At 38.2% G+C, this 19415-nt stretch overlaps 1 protein-coding gene across 2 annotated transcripts in view; it reads left to right on the top strand.

Moving 5' to 3' along the window:
• Gpc6 (glypican 6) overlaps nt 1-19415 on the top strand; it is a 1071516-nt gene that overhangs the window by 246550 nt on the left and 805551 nt on the right. For both annotated transcript variants that reach the window (XM_052732493.1, XM_052732494.1), the window contains exon 2: nt 17128-17286. In XM_052732493.1, coding sequence (XP_052588453.1) covers nt 17128-17286 — 159 coding nt within the window. The remainder of the gene's footprint in view (nt 1-17127; nt 17287-19415) is intronic.

The following is a 19415-nucleotide window of genomic DNA, read 5'->3' as shown; positions in this document are numbered from 1 at the left end:
TATTCTGGTCATTGGTGACCTCCCATGTATCACCCTATATCACTTTAATTCCTTTGTTCTTCCATATAACTACTTGTACTTTCATGTAGTACATACATACATGATTTTATGCAACTATATAAAATCCAGCAGCCACAAATGAGAGAAAAGAATATTGCTTTTCTAAGACTGGCCCAATTCACTCCAGTTAAATCCATTTTACCACAAATGACAATTTCGTTCTTATTTATGGCTGAAAGTTCTAATGTGTGTATGTACTGTATTTTCCTTACCCATTCCTCTGTCTTGGAAACCCAGGTTGGTTCACTAACTATTATACTGTGAATAGTACTGCAGTAAACACTGCTGGACAAGTGTCTCTTTCACATGCTGACCTGGACTACTTTGTAAATACCCGAGAGCGGTAGAGGGGATCATATGATCAATGTATTTTTATGAGGTTTTTATGAAACCTCAATACTGGTTTCCCTAGAAGGTAGATTGGTTTACATTTTCAACAGTTGTACATATCTGTCCCAGTATTCATTGCTGTTTGATTTCTTAATGACTGACATCTTGAGTGGAATAAGCTAGAATCTCTATATTGAATCGTATGTCTATTGACTATCTGTAGTCCATTGTTTGTGCACTGTTCATTTTTTATTTCATTTATTGATTGGATTGCTTATTTTTCTTTGTTCTTCCATGTTTTTGTTCACGAGTATGTGATGAATCTACACACATAAATTAGACATTATGTCAGGGTGCCAAGCCACTCTACCCCTGTCATGGAGCATAATGGGCTGGACCATGTACTTTCATCTATATAGTTTGAGACCACATGAAGCAAACTTTACATTGTCTTCCATATAAAATATTAAATTTCTCACAATTTAAATGCCATTTCTATTGAATGTGAGCATAAGTTAGATAACCTAAGACCTGAAATTTAAAGGAATTGAATGAAGTCTTCCTAAAGAGATACAGCTCTTTGAAAACTAGTACCTATTACAAAGCATCTTGTTTAAAAGGTTGTAGGAATTTGCTAAAAAAGAAAAAAAAATTACTTTCTGAGTCCTAACCTAAGTAAGAATGATCTTGTACTTTCTTTATAAAAACATTTTTTAAAAAGTCCAAGATTTAACCCCAGGGGAAGAATTTTTCAAAGGTGAAAATGGTACAAACACTAAAGGGAACTATCTTAGTGCTAGGAGAGCACTGTTCTTTGTGAAGCTACTGAATGTATTAATCATCAGTCTTTAACGAGGCAGCTACTGTGTTCTCCAGCAGGACTTTTGTTTCAGACCTATGGATACTTCACAGCTTGCTTGTACTCAGCTGGCAGCCATTCCTATATACTGCTAGACTCTCCTGGAGCCTGAAGAACTATTGCTTTAACAGTTGTCACGTCTACTTTGGACTGTACACTACGCCTACATTACTTCTGAAAGGAGGAGTCCCATGGGCCTCCATGGCTTTTAATACTGTGTGATCGCTCTTGGAAGATGTTAACAGATTGTGACAAATACTAAGATAATACATCAAGCATAGTTATGTGGAGACATTGGTGGCAAGGCTGTATTTAACATATGACTCTATCTGGCTCCACAATAGTACAAGGCACCTTGCCTAGCTATGTTTTTAAGATATAATAACATCCATGAGATATGTTTACAGTCATCTATTAATAACAGACCTACTCCAAATGTTGAGAAGACTGGAAATGCATTTATTACCCATAAGGCTCTTGGCATAAACTGTCTTTTTGATATTACAATTTGTTTAGACACTGTAAATGCTCATCAAAAGACTAGTTTTTTTAAGAACCTTGACAATAAGTGTCAATTACCACCTTCTGTTGTGTTTTATTACACTTTAGATGTATGTTTTCGAACAGGCTGTGGATACCTTGTAAGGTACCAAAATAGTTGCTGGTCTCCTTCAGTGGAAAACCATCCATGACCCAGGTTTTCTGATTCTGTGTGGCGTCTGTTCCAGTTATTATCTTCGGACAGCTTTTTCTTCCTTAGCTTAGATAACTGAAAGTCATGAAATGATGTATCTCTAGATTTATCTTTTCATGGTATTGCTGGCTATTTATACTTCTTTCCTACTGTGGATAATCTAACGTTAAACATGGATGTTGAGATACCTTGGTGGGATATCTAGAGTCCTTTGAATGTATACTCTGAAGTTCCATAGTTGGATCAGATGGCAATTCTGTCCTTCACTATAAATCTCTTCATACTGATTTCTGGATGGCTACACAAGTTTAGAAGTTTCCCCATTCTGACTAGGGTGAGAAGGAGTCTCAAAGTTGTTTGAATTTGCATGTGCCAGATGGCAAAGGATGCTTAATGATTTTTAAAAAATACATCATTTTTGACTATTTGTACTTCTGATTGGAAATTTTTATTTATTGGTACATTTTTTGCATATCCTCAATAGTCTATATATTAACTGCATGTCTAAAGTATATTTGGCCCTTTCACATCTAAGTTATTTACAGTAAACTTTAGCTCTGATTTTAAACTCTGACCTTTCTTCACTGGTTTTAGTTTGAAAGTTCTGTTTAAAGATGGGAAAGCATATTAAAGTCTATTCCACCATTATCATAGTGGTACTTACTTGACTTGTCATTCCTTTTAGTATATATTTTATGGTACTAGGAACCCCAAATTTGGTGCCCAAATACTAGTATTTGTTACTTTATCTTGAATAATATTTTTGTTATATTTCCACATCTATTGGGATGTAGGTGTCCTCTAATTTTTTGTTTCCACATTTCCTGCTTCTTTCCTTGTATATAAGTCTTCCTCTTGAGCTGTCTTTACTTAGAGTTTGATTCTATTATTATTTAGGAACTAAACTAATGAAAGATTTGTTTGGGGCAGCAGGCTTGGTTTTACCATCCCCTAGAAGATACCTGTTCACTTCCTTTGTCTTCCCTAACATTGTTCAGAGCTGCTGGCATTAGGACACTGATTGGAAATAATGCAGTTTATTAGAGCAACAAGGATGAATAATTAAGCAGTGAAATGAGAGAATGAATAAAGGGGAAATGAGTAAATTATGAACGAGAAGAAACGTTTGTGAGTTTACTGGAGTGATAAATAGCAGTGAAAATATTGTAGTAAACTTGAATACAAAGAAAGGACAGCCATAACCATAGATATAAAGTTCCAAAACATAAATAAAATAGCAATATATATGTAAATGTATAAAAAGAAATAATATGAAATAGAATGTATTATGCCTTCCGTTTCTTTTATTTATTTATTTGTTTGTTTGTTTGTTTATTTTGGAATGATATGGTTTTTCTGGACTCCTCTTGTGACCTCTGTATCAAGCACTGCAGTTCTGCAGAGGACTCCCTGTCTAAGTAATGCAGACACATTAAGTTAACTAACCCCCACCCCTCCAGTGATAGGAAAATCAGTGTGGAAAGTCCACTTTACAACAGAGTTACCCGGTCTGAGGTCCTATCAGTTACAACTTTCTCCCTGATGTTTTCTGGTTTTTTCATTCAATGTGTGGGACTTTCTGGATTGAGAGAGAGCCTCAGGTAGTATGGAAGATGGACCCACTTATGTTTACCTTTTCTCTGGGAGGAGTCTATGCTGCATCTGGCAAAGATGTCCTCATGGTCAGCACTGCACTCATGAGTTCTGGTGTAGCTGGCACAGGCGATGGCCAGACTAGTGCCAGGCAACTGATTGCCAAGTGCTCTGTGGAGATTTCACCTTGAGCTTCTGGTGTGCTCCAAAGCCTGCTCTGTTCCCGAGTTCTTCTCTCTCTTCATGCCATATCTGCCTCTGGTTGTATCTCTGGCACCTGGATATCCTTTCTGCCAGTTCCAAGCTCTTGCATTTCCATATTTTAAAAGGAAGAGTACCTCCCTGGCAGCCCTACTGACCAGCATCTTCATTAACTGCACGGTAGTGGCTTGGTCAATTCATTGCCAAAAAAAATATCACCAACACCACCACTGCCCTCTTCACACCTCTTAACTCTTTCTCTTACAGCAAATGAGTCTGTTATTTATATTCCTAATCACATGCTTTCCTGGTTACACAGAAGCAACTGTTAATCCACCATTTCCATTCAAGTCTATTCTTCACATCCTTTAAGACACTTTTCTATTTAAATGTCTATGCTTGAAGTTATTTTAAAGAAAGATCAATCATGTTTAAAATTAGAATCAAGGAGGAGCTCACCACCAGTGGTAATTAATGAGGGGAATGGGGTCACTGGACATTTTCAAGCACCAAAGCCTCTGTGTGTGATTTTTTTTTCAATAGATAACATGAACTATTATGTTTTGATCATGTAAAACAATCAATGCATTACCTAAAAAAGCACTCTCCATATGAGGTTACCAATTTAGCAAAAATAAGGCAACAAAACATGTCATTTTGTATAGGATCTTCTGCTGAGTATTTAAAGGCTGTTTTTGTCACTAATGCCCTTCACCCTTTTTAGTAGAAAAATCTGCATGTGATTTTTGGCTAAAAGTGGAGTTAGGGTGTCCTAGCAGAATAAGTTTAGGAATGAATTTTATGGGAGCTGCAAACCTGACTAGAATCCACCATTCCATATCACACAAACAATTTCTCCTATGACATGGGAACTATGAAAATCAAAATTAATTTGGAGGCAGAAGAAAAGAGAATTTATTCAGATTCTCCACTGGATGCACATACCCAAACTTGCCAATTTCAGCCATTTCCAGTGAAAGGTGATGAAGCCATTCCTTGCCTGAGCATTTTTTTTCTCCACAGTGCATTGGGAAAAGAGTTTTAAACACGCCCGTCCTCCTTCCGAAACAGGTTGATAGTTTGGGACTATCAAAGCCCAATTTTGTGTCCAGAAAAGAGAATGATCCCGAGTGCCAGTGAACTGGAGCAGCTTTTAGGAGTGTACTGAGAATAACAGACGCTCTTCGCACACATTCATACAGGCTCACTCACCTCTGACTCTTGCCTCCCTTTCCGGGAATTTCTCCAAGCAGTCACAGTGCTGTTATAGATGCTGGCTTTGTTCTGTTCTGCAGCCATTTTCCTTTCCTACTCACCTCAGGAAGCTCTCAGCAGAAGGAGGCCTGAGGAATGTTGAACTTGATGTTAATCAATGAAATTTTCAAACTGGAGGCTATGCCAAATATTCCAAGATAACTGATTATTGTATACATTACAGGCACATTCATAAAGTATTTCCAGCCAATATTTGTCAAGACAGAACAAGTGGATGAATGTATTGATATTGTGAATCAACAGCCAATAACTATGGACCAGTAACTCATATCTCAATGACATAAAATGTTGTTATTCTAGAATTTGAAGGGGTATTACGTTTAGTTAGTCTAAGTGTCTTCATGGCAGATGTATCTTACAGATCCTTCTATCCTTTGGATTTATTAGGTAGTTACTGTTGTCTGTATGCCCCCCTGCCATGAATGAAACCTTCTAGCAAAATGAAAACACAACCTCTTTTGAAACTTTCAAGCATCCTTCACCTTGTGCCAACATGAATTCTGTTCATGGTGTATCTACCCTAGAACCTAAGTCTATTTCACTACCAACAGAAAATATTCTTGTACAATAATCGTATACTTTGAATTATCCAGGGATGTGAATATACTCTTATTCTAGGGGAAAAAAAGTATTTGTCATGTTTTTGCATTTTTAACAAGTTACTATATTTTCCCGAAGTGCTGAATTTTCTGAGATAGTGTCTATGCAATTTGTGATATGCAAAGTGCTGTTACAGTAGGCCTTTCTTATTCTCTATTTGTAGCTATGTTTTTTTCTTTATAAACAAAACATCTAGCTTCTCTTTCAGTCACCTCACTTTTTGGGACAGGTACCTACTTATTAACATGGACATTATTTTAATGGCATGCTTTTACATTTTTACCTTTAAAATATCATTGTGGGATTACATTCATTTAATAATTATGTATATGGTAGTAGCATTAGCAGTAGATTTTTGTAAAATGATGAAAATGGAGAGCTCAATTACATTTTCATAAAGGTAGTTTGAGTGGCAGCATACTTAAAAATCACCATAAACTCAGTCTGTAGGGCAGAATTCCTAGAGTCCTCATTAGCCTTGCTGCCTGCCCTGGGCGATGCCATAGTTTAAAAATGGTCTTTTAACTATTTCAAAGTGAACCTGATATTTTCAGTGATTTTCCATAATGGATGTCTATTACTTACGTTGTGGTAATGAATTATTTCCCTTATTTGTTGAACCAAAATACATAAAAAGTCATTAAGTGCTGGGTACTGAGCTAAGTATTAGTAACACAGTTGGGGAACTGAGTGAGAAACCAATTCTCCATGAGATCTGCTTCTTCTAGAAACATAGATACATTGAAGTGCAGTGGACTGTGAACTGAAGAACTTGTGCAGTTATGGGCCAGTAGAATTGGAATCTAGACTCTCGATCCTGGAAGGTTAGGGGAAGTCCTGAAGTGATATGTAAGTGAGAAATAAAGAGACACAATAGAAGCCGGGCGGTGGTGGCACACGCCTTTAATCCCAGCACTCGGGAGGCAGAGCCAGGCAGATCTCTGTGAGTTCGAGGCCAGCCTGGTCTACAGAGTGAGTTTCAGGAAAGGCGCAAAGCTACACAGAGAAACCATGTCTCGAAAAACCAAAAGGAGAGAGAGAGAGAGAGAGAGAGAGAGAGAGAGAGAGAGAGAGAGAGAGAGAGAGAGAGAGAGAGAGAGAGAGAGAGAGAGAGAGAATCACAATAGAAAGGCGAAGGTATGAAGGGAGGCTCCTGGTTTCTTACCAGGTAGAATAGTCTCTCTCACTAAGGTCCAGGATAAAACTTAGCACACCATTAGGGGGCTGGCAATTTTCTGTTTGGTGGACAATTTAAGGACAATGGTAAGAAATGAATGGAAACTTAGATGTTCCCATAAATGGCCACGAGTGACGATGCATTAGACTGAGTAGTATAGGTGGGTGAATTTGGTTATGTTGTGGATGTATCTTAGTCATCACAGCGGCAATTGGTATAGATTTTTGGTAGTAAGTTTCTTTCAGAAGCATTTTTGACACTTATTCCTATAAGTTTATAAGGTCAGGTGGGATTTCTAAATACTTAACCTCATGAAAACAGGCAGGAATCTTGAGGTTGTAACAGACACCCAGATCATAGACGTTCTACGTGAAATTTAACTTGAGTTTAATTGTTTCATTAAATTCTTTGTATATGGTTTTCTTTAATTTATTCTTATATGTTTTCCCTTCTCCCAAGTCAGTAACATGATATAGGAAGTTTAACCATAGACAGTAAACCTTCCCAAAGCCATGGAGAATGCATTCACCTGGACTAAACTTAATTCTGAAACAGCTTTCCCCCTAAGAAATATAATGTCATCTCACTCTATCCTTTACATTAAAACTAGGCCATAGGTCAAAACTTTCATAGTAATGTCTAACTTTGAAAAGCCAATCTAATGGATAGAGAGTTCTTGTAATTTAAATCATATTGACTCATTCAGTTATTTAGTATCTTTGTGTTTAAATGTTGGGTCTCTGCAGGGGTACATAAGGTTTTCAGTGGCATTGTGGAATCTATATAGCTGTCAATTCTGCCTGCTTGATAGTCACTGTTTAAAAATAAATTTGCTCAACGAGAAACAGTGGGAAGATGAAGGAAAAGCCTTGAGAATTTCACCATCACTGGTGTAGCTCTATTAAGATTATTTGAGAATTTAAAAAATTCATATTGATTTTTAATCTTTCTTGTTTGGTGTGTTTTTAACATTGAGCTGAGATATTCTCTTCCCTTTAACTGTGTGGAATATTGCTTTAATTTCAAGAGGGTGGTTGGTCTTGTCTTTCCTGAGGGTCTTTATTCCTCTGTGTTCAAGAAATGACAGGTGTGCTGTAACACACAAATGCATTGATGACAATGCTGGCCTCCAGTGCTGCCTCCTGACTGGGCACACTGGAAAGCCCCTGGTTGGAGAGGATGCTTCAATTTATTACAGTGTTTGAAGCAGTGTCGTTTTAAAGATCAAGGTCCCTCTATGCAAGTTTCAGAAAGCCACCCCTTGCCCTTTATTAATTGCAGAAGAAGTGCCTAGGGATGAGGGCTGTCTCCTTTATAGAGGCCTCCCATCAGTCATCTGTGAAATAGAGACTGATGCTATTTACCTATGGGCATCCATCTTCAATGAGCAGTGGGAATTAAAGCAATTATTATAAATTAATGACTCTATGAGTTGTAAAAGGTTGAATATTATGGAGTTTCATTGTCATAGAGGTAGACAATTACTGAAATATACACTTGTGGACGGCACTATAGATCTTGTGACATTTCCAGCCACTCTGCCTTTTATTGCCTTCTCTGTGTGATACCATCAGTGTTGCAGTCATGGTTTTACAGATGCCTACTGAAAGTGCAGTATTTTATAGAGGAGAAAATAATTTTTCATAAAAGCTTACATGCAGTTCAGTTTGATTAGGTTCTTAATCACTCTCACCTAGACTTGGCCCCTGTACTGAATCAGTCTGTGAACTAGTTTACAGCTATTGAGCTCTGAACAGTAAATCCCAAGTTTTCAAGTGAGCTGTCATATAATTTAGTAGGAATGCTGATCCACTGTTATCAAGGTCAAAAACAAGCACTTTGTAAATTGGTTTATTGTCTATCACCACAGCATCACCAAATTCAATTGTAGAAATGGTAACTTGGAGTAAGCAATGATGAGAGAGGGATTACAGAAGCAATAAACTTGAAATTGATCATCATCCATGGGTGAATTTGTAGGAAGCAGTTGGTTTGATGGATGCAGTATGGGTCACAGAAAGCAAAAGAAATAAGTCAGCATCTTGGTCAGTGGAGCTACAGAAGGTTATGGGAGCTGGTGAATTATGATTCCCCTGTGTTTGGCAAGCAGATTTGGAGAAGCTTAACTAGATCTTGCCAGGTTGGTCCATAAAGATGAAATTTGGAAAAAGGAGAAAGATTAGAGAAGATGCCATTCACTCTGCAGGATTAATGGCATCTTTGAACATCTGAATATGAAGATTTGGGCGGTCCCTAAGGGTGCCAGGAGTCTAAGGAGCTCTGCAATTTGCAGCTTGCTAATGAATGCTACTTAAAAAGTTCCTGTTAGGGGCTAGTGACCAGCCTCTCTTCAGAGCACTGAGAGTATTTGTTTTGGAAGCTTAACCTATATAAATACTTTTTAGAAAGCAAGGAAAGGCTTTAGCATAACTCCATAGATATTTTTATATGGATGAAGGAGACATGCATGAAGTCTGTTGAATCTATCTGAGTGAGCACTGGCTATGTATGGTTTATGAACATGCATTGTTGAGTGTGCTCGTTCCTATTTTCCCTTTCTGTCTCTGTCTGCATATAACGCCAGTCTTTAACTTGCAACTTTCAGACGTTTTACCAAAAATCACCATAAGAAATGTATAATGCAGTCTAATACATACATAACATACGTGACTATAGTAAAAGCTTCCAAGAAATATACTTATTTGTGCGATGAACTCTGAAATGTTCTTTTTTATTTTAAGCTTAATTGTTGGTGGTTCCCTGCTAAAAGGTTTCAATTCCTACCTTTTAAAAGACATTAGTCAGAGCAAAGAGAACAAGTGTAACTCCTACTTAGGTGAATTGTAGTCTACGGATATATAGGAAAATATTGCTGCTACTTGACTAGAGATCAAATAAGCAAAGGTATCATCATACAACCTCTGAAGGTAATATTATATTCTTTTAAGTCCATCAAAGGCTGGGAGATGGATAGGTGTCCAGATATGTATTCTTGTACAATGTGTATTTATAATAAGGGAAAGCTTGGCATGGCTGCAGTTGTCAACATTTTACTGGGATTCTTAAGTATAAGATCACTCTGTATCTTTTAACATTAAAAATAATAATTGTCAAATTACTCGTTTATTGTGTGCCATGTAAGAAATGAATGAATAAGAATCACAAGTACTCCAATAAGTAGATTGTTGTTTTGTTTTGATTTGATGTTTTGTCTTTTTTGTAATACTGATTAGACTTAGGGCTTCCTCCATGCTAGGTAAGCACTCTATAGCTAAGCTATATCTATCCTCATCTTATGTTTGTTATTGGAATTCTGACATAACGTATAGTAGTAGAACGATTAGTCTGAAGGAATAAGGAGGTATGCTAGCAGTGAGGAGAAACTGATGTCTATGGAATATGCACTTTCAGTGGTTTATATCTTTAGTACCAACTAAGAGCTTCTTTTCCAGTCATGCTTTCTGTCTGGGGACATCAGACACTCACTCCAAAAATTATTTCTGTCAGCATGGTTCCTCTTGTACAATAAATGCCCTGCTATGACTGGTGGTGACCCTCAAAGTGTAGGGAGCCTGGGTTTCCATAGTCTGCCCTTCAGAAACCAGCTATCCAAGTCCTCCCTCATGTGTCCAGAACAACGTTGACTATGCTCTGACAGTTGACAATGATGATGAACCAGTTTTCCTTTGCGGCCAATGAGTATTTCAAACATGGGTCTTTAGGATTGTAGTGAAAATGGCAGATTCTTGTAGTCTGTGGGCATTGCTATTGGATGTGGGGCTTAACTAAGGGGGGGGGGGAGTCAGCCAGCCAGCAACCGTGCATATCACTTTAGCTCCACTTGATGATATAGTCCGACTTTTGAGACGTGAGGGTCAGATTATTAGTTATTTGGAGAATTTCCAGCATACTACCCGAGATGATACAGACAAACAGCCCTAGACCTATTATTTCCATAATGTGAGTGATTTTTAATGTATTAGAGAGTCTTATTATGTAGAGATGAGAATGATGACAGAAAAAATTCTGGTCAGAGTGGACAAAGAACACGACATAGGGAGAAAGGGAGTCGGCAGTGCTTGGCGGTCATAACTTTTGAGACGTTATGTTCAGATAGCCAATTATTTGGTGACATTATCACTAAGCATAGGGATTACTAAAACTACACAAAGGAAGCAGAGGAAGAGGAATGGAATGATGGAGACTGGCCTAGGCTGCATAGCTAAGTAATGAGAAAAAGGTAGTCAGTGCAATATAATGAAACGCTATTTCAAATACACAAAACAAACCTAACACCAAACCGAAACAAAAACAACTATATTCTATACAATATTAAGTAAATTACATTAAGACAGAAGTAGGGAAACACACAACTCGTTTTTTTTTTCTGACTTTTCTACTGCCAGTCATGTTTCCCATGCCTACCGGATGTGAAGGAGGACTTGTACTATAATAGATGCTACTGCACATCCCCTCCTAAGTTGACATCTGGGAATATCGTTTTGGTTGCTAGGAATCAATCACATTGAAAATATTTACTATGGGAATTTGGGCAATTTGGAAATGACATTGGCATGCCTATTGCTTTTAAGTAAAATACCACAAAATGGTCTGTGGAGCTAATGGGTAATATTTGATAACACAACACGACTTTACTTTAATCCCTCAGATATCACTATTAATTGTCACTGAAAGGAAAAAAAAGGAACTTCCTTGGGTTACCTTTATAATAATTCTAGGCAATTGGAACAAGCACCGCTCTGGGAAACTGAGGCAGTGTGGATTAGGCTGAGGTTCCTAATGCTCCTGTTACAGAACCCTCTGAGTTTGTGTGAGAGCTCTTCAGAAATCCACTATCTAACATGACACATGTATGTGTAGACATATGTAAAACCTGTACATAAGTATGCCTTGGGGTTACTTTGAAGGATTGTCTCATAAAAAATGAGACCCAGGTTAGCAAGCTCACAGGTGGCAGGGTAACATGACATTCTGAAGACTAAGGCAAGAGATGAGGCTGTAAACTTGAGGGAAAAAATCTCAATGATGCTTCAGTTGGCTCTGACATCCTTTCTAAGGATAGGTTAAAATTCTTACATCATTGATCGTAATGTCCTTCTTAGGGCCAGCTGGTTACAGATTTTTAATTGCATCCTCAAAATGCCTTATGTCAGCTCCTCGCTCCTTGTTTGAATTGCCAAGTGCTATAGTCTAGCCACACCTACATAACTATTCCAGTATCTCAATAATCTGTCCATGACATCGTAGGTCAGAGAAATATGAAACATTTCATTTATTATCCTGTCCAAGTACAATGTGAACACGCTAATGCACTCAGCAGCCATTTAAATCACAACATATTATAAAAAATACTTTCATTTGGTTATTACTGGTTATTGTTTAGTAATAAAACAAGTTAACACAGAAGCTTCTCAATCCAGGGTGAAATGGGTGCTGCCATGCTCATTTATGCTCTAATATAATTTCCCTTTTCTATTTCTGAACTAAATAGTAATGGGAAACTCTGCTATACAAAGATTTAATGCCATGGAATGGAATATAACATATCCTAATCTGAAAATATAATCTACCTCCAACAGGTGCTTTTTTGCTGTTTCTTACAGACATCAACATCCCCTTGTAGTTTTAAAATATTCCATTTCACCATTATAAGTTTGCTACTGTGCTCCAGTAAGCCTTACTATCAGTTGGCATGTTGACACAGTTACTTATTAATTAATATACTTTGTCTCATGGAGTAATAGTATTAAGGTTTATTATCGGTACTGTAATATACAACTATAATTTTTCTGGGTTGCTTTTTGTATAAAGTTACATATGTTGAAGCATTTAAAATTTTCTTATGACATGTTTTTGTCATTTTTTTAAATGATTCTGAGGCATACTATAAGAGATATTTGTATATGAGTGTTTCATGACAGCTATCTATATAAATTCTGTAGTATCTTGTGTTTAGGTAGTATTTTTATATGTTATAAGTTTTGATTGCAAAAATCACTAGGTTATATACATTTAAGACAAGGAGACAAAATGGTTATATTTTAAATTGACCAGTTTATTAGCAATGTAACAATTTCATGACATAGAGAGCCAGAGTCAGATGTCACTGTTCACTCCCATGCTCTCTGTGTCTTGTTCCTTGATCCCGCTGACGGAATTTCTTCTGTTATCATTGTCAATCCTGCACTGTAAGGCTCTCCGATCTGTGAAGGTCAGCAGCGCTATAGAGACAATAGGTCTATGGCAGTTTACGTACATCATCCCGGGTAGTGTGTTGGAAACTCTCCCTGTGTAATTCTGGGAATTAATTAAACAACCAACTTCTTGACTGCATTTTTAAAAGGTTATTTTTATAAATTTCTTTGTGAAATTTTAGAAACTCGTGAATTAGCATTTGAAACCCTTACCGGAGCTCTAACATCAAACCACAGCAATAGAGGCGGTTTGAACAAGACCCTCCAAAGTAGAATATGAATTTAGTTTTCTCACACTTGTGGGAAAAAATAAACATTTTTAGTATGTTGATAAATGTCCCTAAACAGTAGCTGCCTTTAAAGACATGAAAGGATCATTTATAATAAATCTTTATAGTGCAAGTTTTTCAAAAAGTACCCATTTGGATGTACATTTAAATTCATGGAAGTAAATTGTGACCAATCATTTTTAAAAGTGCTGATTTCTTTTGCTTGACCACATTTGGTTGTCATATGCAGGGTTAGAAGACTAATCAGTCCAAGTATGTTAACTCCAATGCAAGCTATTTCCCCTATGAGAAACTCTTGCTAATCCTTAACTTCTTCTACAATGTCTTACATCCCTTCATCTGTTTCCTTCGGCAATTTGCCCAGGTAATCAAAGTGATTATTTATATGTGGAAATACACCAAATGGTAGGCGCCCATGCCTCTCTAACATACATTTAAATTCACTTAGATTTCAAGAGGCAGACAGTGAGAGAACTCAGAGTTTGAAGATGGCCAAACACAAAGCAAATGCTACCATTCCGTCAGACAGCACTTGGAGGTTTAGGAATACAAGCACTTTGTAACGTCTTGCCATCTTTAAACTTTTTAGCTTCTAATATCCAGTCATCTAGCAAGGGCCTGGATAGTAATCTTCCTTAGGATTCTCAATTTCTAGAAAACCCTAAAATGTGGTGGGCTGCAGTCTGTGCTGCTCCTCCTTCCGGGCAGGGCATTTCTGTTGCTTGTTTGGGATTCACACTCTGAGGTCCACAGGTTGTCACCTGCGAGGTCAGTGAGTTTATGGCAGCAGAGCTGCAGCGGCTGCCTCACTTGGCTAATGAGGTCCTGCTGTCTGCTGCCCTTAACCACCGTGCCACTCACCAAGTCTAATGTTGGCAGTTTTCAGACCCAGGGCCATGTTTGGAGGGAGTGGGATTTGGCAGAATTCAATTTCTGCTGTCACCACAGCATCTTGGTGTGGAAAGGAACATCTGGGCAGGCTGTGGGGAAAAGATATTGTACAGCTTGACATAATTGAAGGGGACACATAGAGGGAGGAACAACCTCGTCTTTTATTTCTTGGAATACAGAGGACAACTTAAGATCTTATTTTATGTCCTTGAGTTCATTGTGCAGTTTCTTGTTGGAGATCTCTTCTTCCACAATTAAATATTAGCTTATTTACTTAAAAATTTCAAGGACCAAAAAATTCAAGAATTCACTGGCATTAACTCAGCTCCCCCAAGGAATGTCACCTTATGCCATCTCTCTTGTCTGTGCTTGTGTTAGGTCTTGTGACCATGAACATATCATAGTCATTCTCCCATACAATCGATCAATCGGTGATTGATGAGTATGTGTACACTTAAAGTTTTAGCTGTGCATTTTCTTTACCTGTGGCCTCAAATGCTGATTATCATTCGAAAGACCTGATATGTCTAGCAACTCTCCAGGTGAGATAAATGATATATCTAATTATATGTCACATATGTTATAGAGAATCTAAGGCAAGTAGATAAATGAATGTGATTGGGAAATCCTTAAAGACCACTTTTTCTCTCTTCATAATTTGTAACTGAAATTACTATTAATTTATTAAATGTTTCTCAGTGCTGAATTACTCAAGCTGAGAAATTTTTCCATAGTCTGTCTTAGATCTACTTTCTTCATATGTAGAAATAGCTTTGAGCATGGTCACAGAAAATGAAATAATTTATTATTGCAGGCTATGTGGTTTCTATCATAACCACATTCATAGAATTCTATGTTGATAGAGTCTATGAAACTATACAGAGAACAGCATCAGCCAGGGTGTGTTGTTGGCATTTTATCTCCTGATACTTGAATTGGAATTTTAGAAGACTTCGTCATAACACAAACTATCATTCTTTGATACTATCCCAGCTAAACTCACAAGATCCATAGAAATGGGGGTGGGATTGGGTTTGGCATAGAGGCCATGAATGAAGAGTACTAATGTACCCCTACCCAAACATGATATCAGAGCAAAACAAATTTTCCTAAGCTCCTCATATTTTTTGTGTTTTTGCATATGTGTGTGTGTGTGTGTGTGTGTATGTGTGCATGCATGTGTACCTGCATGTGTTTGCACACGTGTGCTTAGGCCTGTAGTTTGCTGTATGAAAGTGCCTCTCGTAGTTCCTCATTGCAGTATTAGATTGTTCATGGAGATTAGAGATATGCCTCAAGGTTCAGCTCAGTTCCTTCATATTGGAATCTTGCTGGGAAAAACGTAGAAACGGTGATTGACAAACCTGCAGGGAGAAGGTGGAACTAGAGAAGAGGAGAGAGTTAGGTCCTTTCCTAGTGACATTGCTTTCTATGCTTAGATAAAGTACATGCAGTGGTCTTACCTGCTGTATTTTGCGTGGCCTCAGAGTCATCTTGTCTGAGGTGAGAGTTCTGGGAGGTGGTTTTGGGGCAGTAGGAGAATGTGAGCACCAGACTGACTTTTGAAGATCACGGGAAACTTGACTTTCTATCTCCTTATCTAACCCCACCCCTTCCTCCAGCAAATCCTCAGAACTGCTACTTTTTCAGAATCGACTTTCAAAGTGTATTATTGAATAATTAAAGCATATAGTAAAAGTAAAAGTGATGTGACACAAGATATATCTTTCTATCAAATTCTGCTCCCACCTAGAGGAATAATGAGCATGAACTGGATATTTCTTACTCTCAAGGACGATGGGTTTCCTTCCGTTTTTATTATAAAAATTTGCGTGACTTTAATAGTCTCATACCATCTTCGAAGTCACATAAATTCTACCTTTAATATATAAACTTGGAAACCTGTCATCCTGGTTGTGTTTTCATAGGAGCTAAAGCATGAAACTGCTTGTGGGTATGTGAGACACTCTACACTTCACCCCGGGCTGCCAGGAACTTTTATTTGTCCTGTTAAATATTATATGTGAATTTAATAGTCAAAGCACTAAGTACTCTTTCCTTTGGGTTCAATGCCCTAGAGTGAATGTCAGAGAGTGAATTTTGGTTTTATGGAGCAGGATGTTCAGACGATTTTTCTTCCTCCTTCTAGACACTCTGATAAACACTTTTGACCCAATCTGAGCCAATTCCATTGGAAATTCACATTTTGTGCAGTAAAATTCCATTTTAATTTCATGCAGCAAAAGATCAGCTCCTCCTTGCACTAAAGAAAGTAATGTTGTCAAAGGAAGGGGCCCAGCATCAAGTCGGCCGCGTTAACACAAGATTTTCTCCCTTTAATCTACATTTCAGTATGATACCAGAATTAGTTAAACTTATCAGTGGCCTCCTCCTTCCAAGACAGTTTCTATCTGACAAGAAATGTCAACTGAAGAATGTGTGGCACAGGAGAAAGCCATTAAAAACCCTTGCCCTCTCGCCTCTGCGTTCCCACAGACAGCCTGGCAGGAACACACAAGCATCTCTAACCATCGTCTGTTGTCCCTGTTGCCCAACAGACTGTGGGGATAGGACTCAGAGTCGTTCACCTGGTTGACATTTCTTAAGACAAACACACTTAAGACTCTCTGATCCCTCTTGTCACCTGGTGTTATTTGGGACATTTCAAATAAATGCAGGAAAGAAAAGAAAAAGGTGAAATGAGAGTTTCCACACACCTGCACTCAGTTATGTGGTGGGCCCAGAGTGCAAATATCAGGTTTAACTTAAGTCTCAGAGGTCTTGGGAGTGGTAAGCACACGGATGCTGAGGTCCAGATTGGCTCCAGGTGGCTGGCTGGGGAAGAGAGGGGACAGGTGGTCCCTGGATTTGAATAAAATCTCCCAAATCTACCCAGAGTCCTTGACATTTCATACTGACGTTTCCTTTCTTCTCCTTTGCAGGGGAGCACTTACGCATCTGTCCTCAGGAATATACGTGCTGTACCACAGAGATGGAAGACAAGTTAAGCCAACAGAGCAAACTCGAGTTTGAAAACCTCGTAGAAGAGACAAGCCATTTTGTGCGTACCACGTTTGTGTCAAGGCACAAGAAATTTGATGGTAGGTGTAGCTGAGTGCCCTTCACTATGTTTCTGCTGTGTTTTTATATAAGGCTTTTGCTCTACCAGGAAAGACATTTTTATGAGAGATGGTTCCATTCCCTCTCCAACACGTATAGTATTTGTCTGTGTTTAGGAAAGACATGGACATTCTTGACAGTATAGTGTTTTATGGTAATGTCATGGGAAAAGACAATCTGACTGAACAAAGCTGTCATGTGCTTGTGTTCTGCCCGTGAGGTGGTTCAGCAGAGTAAATCACACCATTTCATTATTTGGGGGATCCAAATTCAAGTTTTCTTACACTTTAACTCACCTTCAGTTTTTCACTGGGAAGTTTCATTTGAAAAGTCTTGTCATTTATAATTATTTGCACTACTACATCCCTAAAAGGCTAGACTTGTCTCAATGACAGTGACATGGACTGCTTTGTTTTAGCATTTTCTATGCATTAATGTGACATACTTTCTACAGCAGGTGTGATGCATTTCTCAAAGGGTATCGACTCTCCTTTCATTTCCAGATCATAGATAAGCACTGTAGCAGGAAACTTAGAGAGTCTTATTAATAAAATCAAACCTGGGGTCAGTTATTGGGGTGAACACCGGAAGGTCAGAGAGACAGAACAAGCCACAGCTAACCTCACCTGGCCAACTTCTCAGCTGGTCTTGTTTCCTCAGACTGGAAGCTTCTGTGTCCTCATCCCAATGGCTCTCAGCTGAACTGTGCTACTCAAAACCTAAAAGCTTAACCAGCCAAATGCTTCTAGTTTCTGGTCCTCACGCCTCATATACCTTTCTGCTTTCTACCTCCACTCCGTGGGATTAAAGGCTCGCTTTCTGGGATTAAAGGCGTGTGTCACCATGCCTGGCCGTTTCCAATGTGGCCATGAACTCACAGAGATCCAGAGGGATTTCTACCTCTGGAGTGCTAGGATTAAAGGTGTGAGTGCCACCATTTTCTAGTCTCTGTATCTAGTGGCTGTTCTGTCTCTGACCCCAGATAAGTTTATTAGGGTGCACAATATTTTGGGGAACACAATACCACTACAAAGCACCATTATTTCCATATTTTAATAAATATTTTTTGTGTTAGAAAGCACAAAGAGGGAGGACAATTATCAGTATCATTTCAGCTTGAATTTTCTGACCCGGGCCTCAAAATTTTAACAGTGTCAGTATGATAGCAGGTATGTATAGTTCTTACTGGTCTAAGAAATGAATGAACTGTGCTATGATTCATTGTGAACCAGACTTGCAAGTTATGCAAGACTTCCTTATTCTCCACTGGACATGTTCCCCTGCCCGAGGCCAACAAGAGCCTATTCATTTTTTTCTCACCCTCTTCAGTCAGAGAACCGCAGATCCACTTAGAAAAGACTTGCCAATGCTTTCATTTGTTTCTCTGTAGTAAGTAAAACAGCCTATTTCATGGTTGCTCTAAACTATTCGTGTAACACTCTTGTCTTTCAAATTTCTTCTCCAAGTTATAAAAGGGTGGGTGCATGGATGTACTCAGGATGATGCTACATTTTCCATGCTGGTGATGCTTCATCTTTTCTGCAAGGCTGTTCCAGTGCCTTCACAGTCTTCTCTCTTGCTTTGCATATAAAGTTATCTATGGCTGTATGTGGAAGCAACTCCTTATTTAAGTGTGATGCTGTGAACGTTTTTCTCTTGAATCTAATGAGGGAGCACTGGGAGGTTGCCCTTGATTGACAGATTACAAGTCCAGCAGCATTCGGGATCCTCTGGGTTTAGGTGGCCACAATTTATCATTACACATTGAGACATCTTGTCTTTGATTGCAGAGAGCAGCTAGGTGTGAGCTGCTGCTGCTTTCTTTTCGTCTTGTATTTGGAAACTAATTCTAACTCATTTACAAAGCTGTTCTCTCAAATGATGCTGGTAATTCTGGGACAGAATTCTGAGGCTGGAATATATCTTTCTCATAAGAAAAAATATTAGATGGCAACAAGTTTCATGAAAGGCTTGCTATTTCTTTTTATAGAGAAGGAAAGCTATTCAACTAGACCAAGCCAGATACTTCTGGTATTATATAAATTAATCTTATATTAATTAATCTTACATCTCACTTGTCTTAATTAAGAAGCCCACTTTTAATACAGGT

This window comes from Peromyscus californicus, unplaced genomic scaffold, assembly GCF_007827085.1.
Source record: "Peromyscus californicus insignis strain IS unplaced genomic scaffold, ASM782708v3 Scaffold_12__1_contigs__length_115047231, whole genome shotgun sequence".
NCBI classification, from domain to species: Eukaryota; Metazoa; Chordata; class Mammalia; order Rodentia; family Cricetidae; genus Peromyscus; species Peromyscus californicus.
This window is presented reverse-complemented; position numbering and strand designations above follow the sequence as displayed.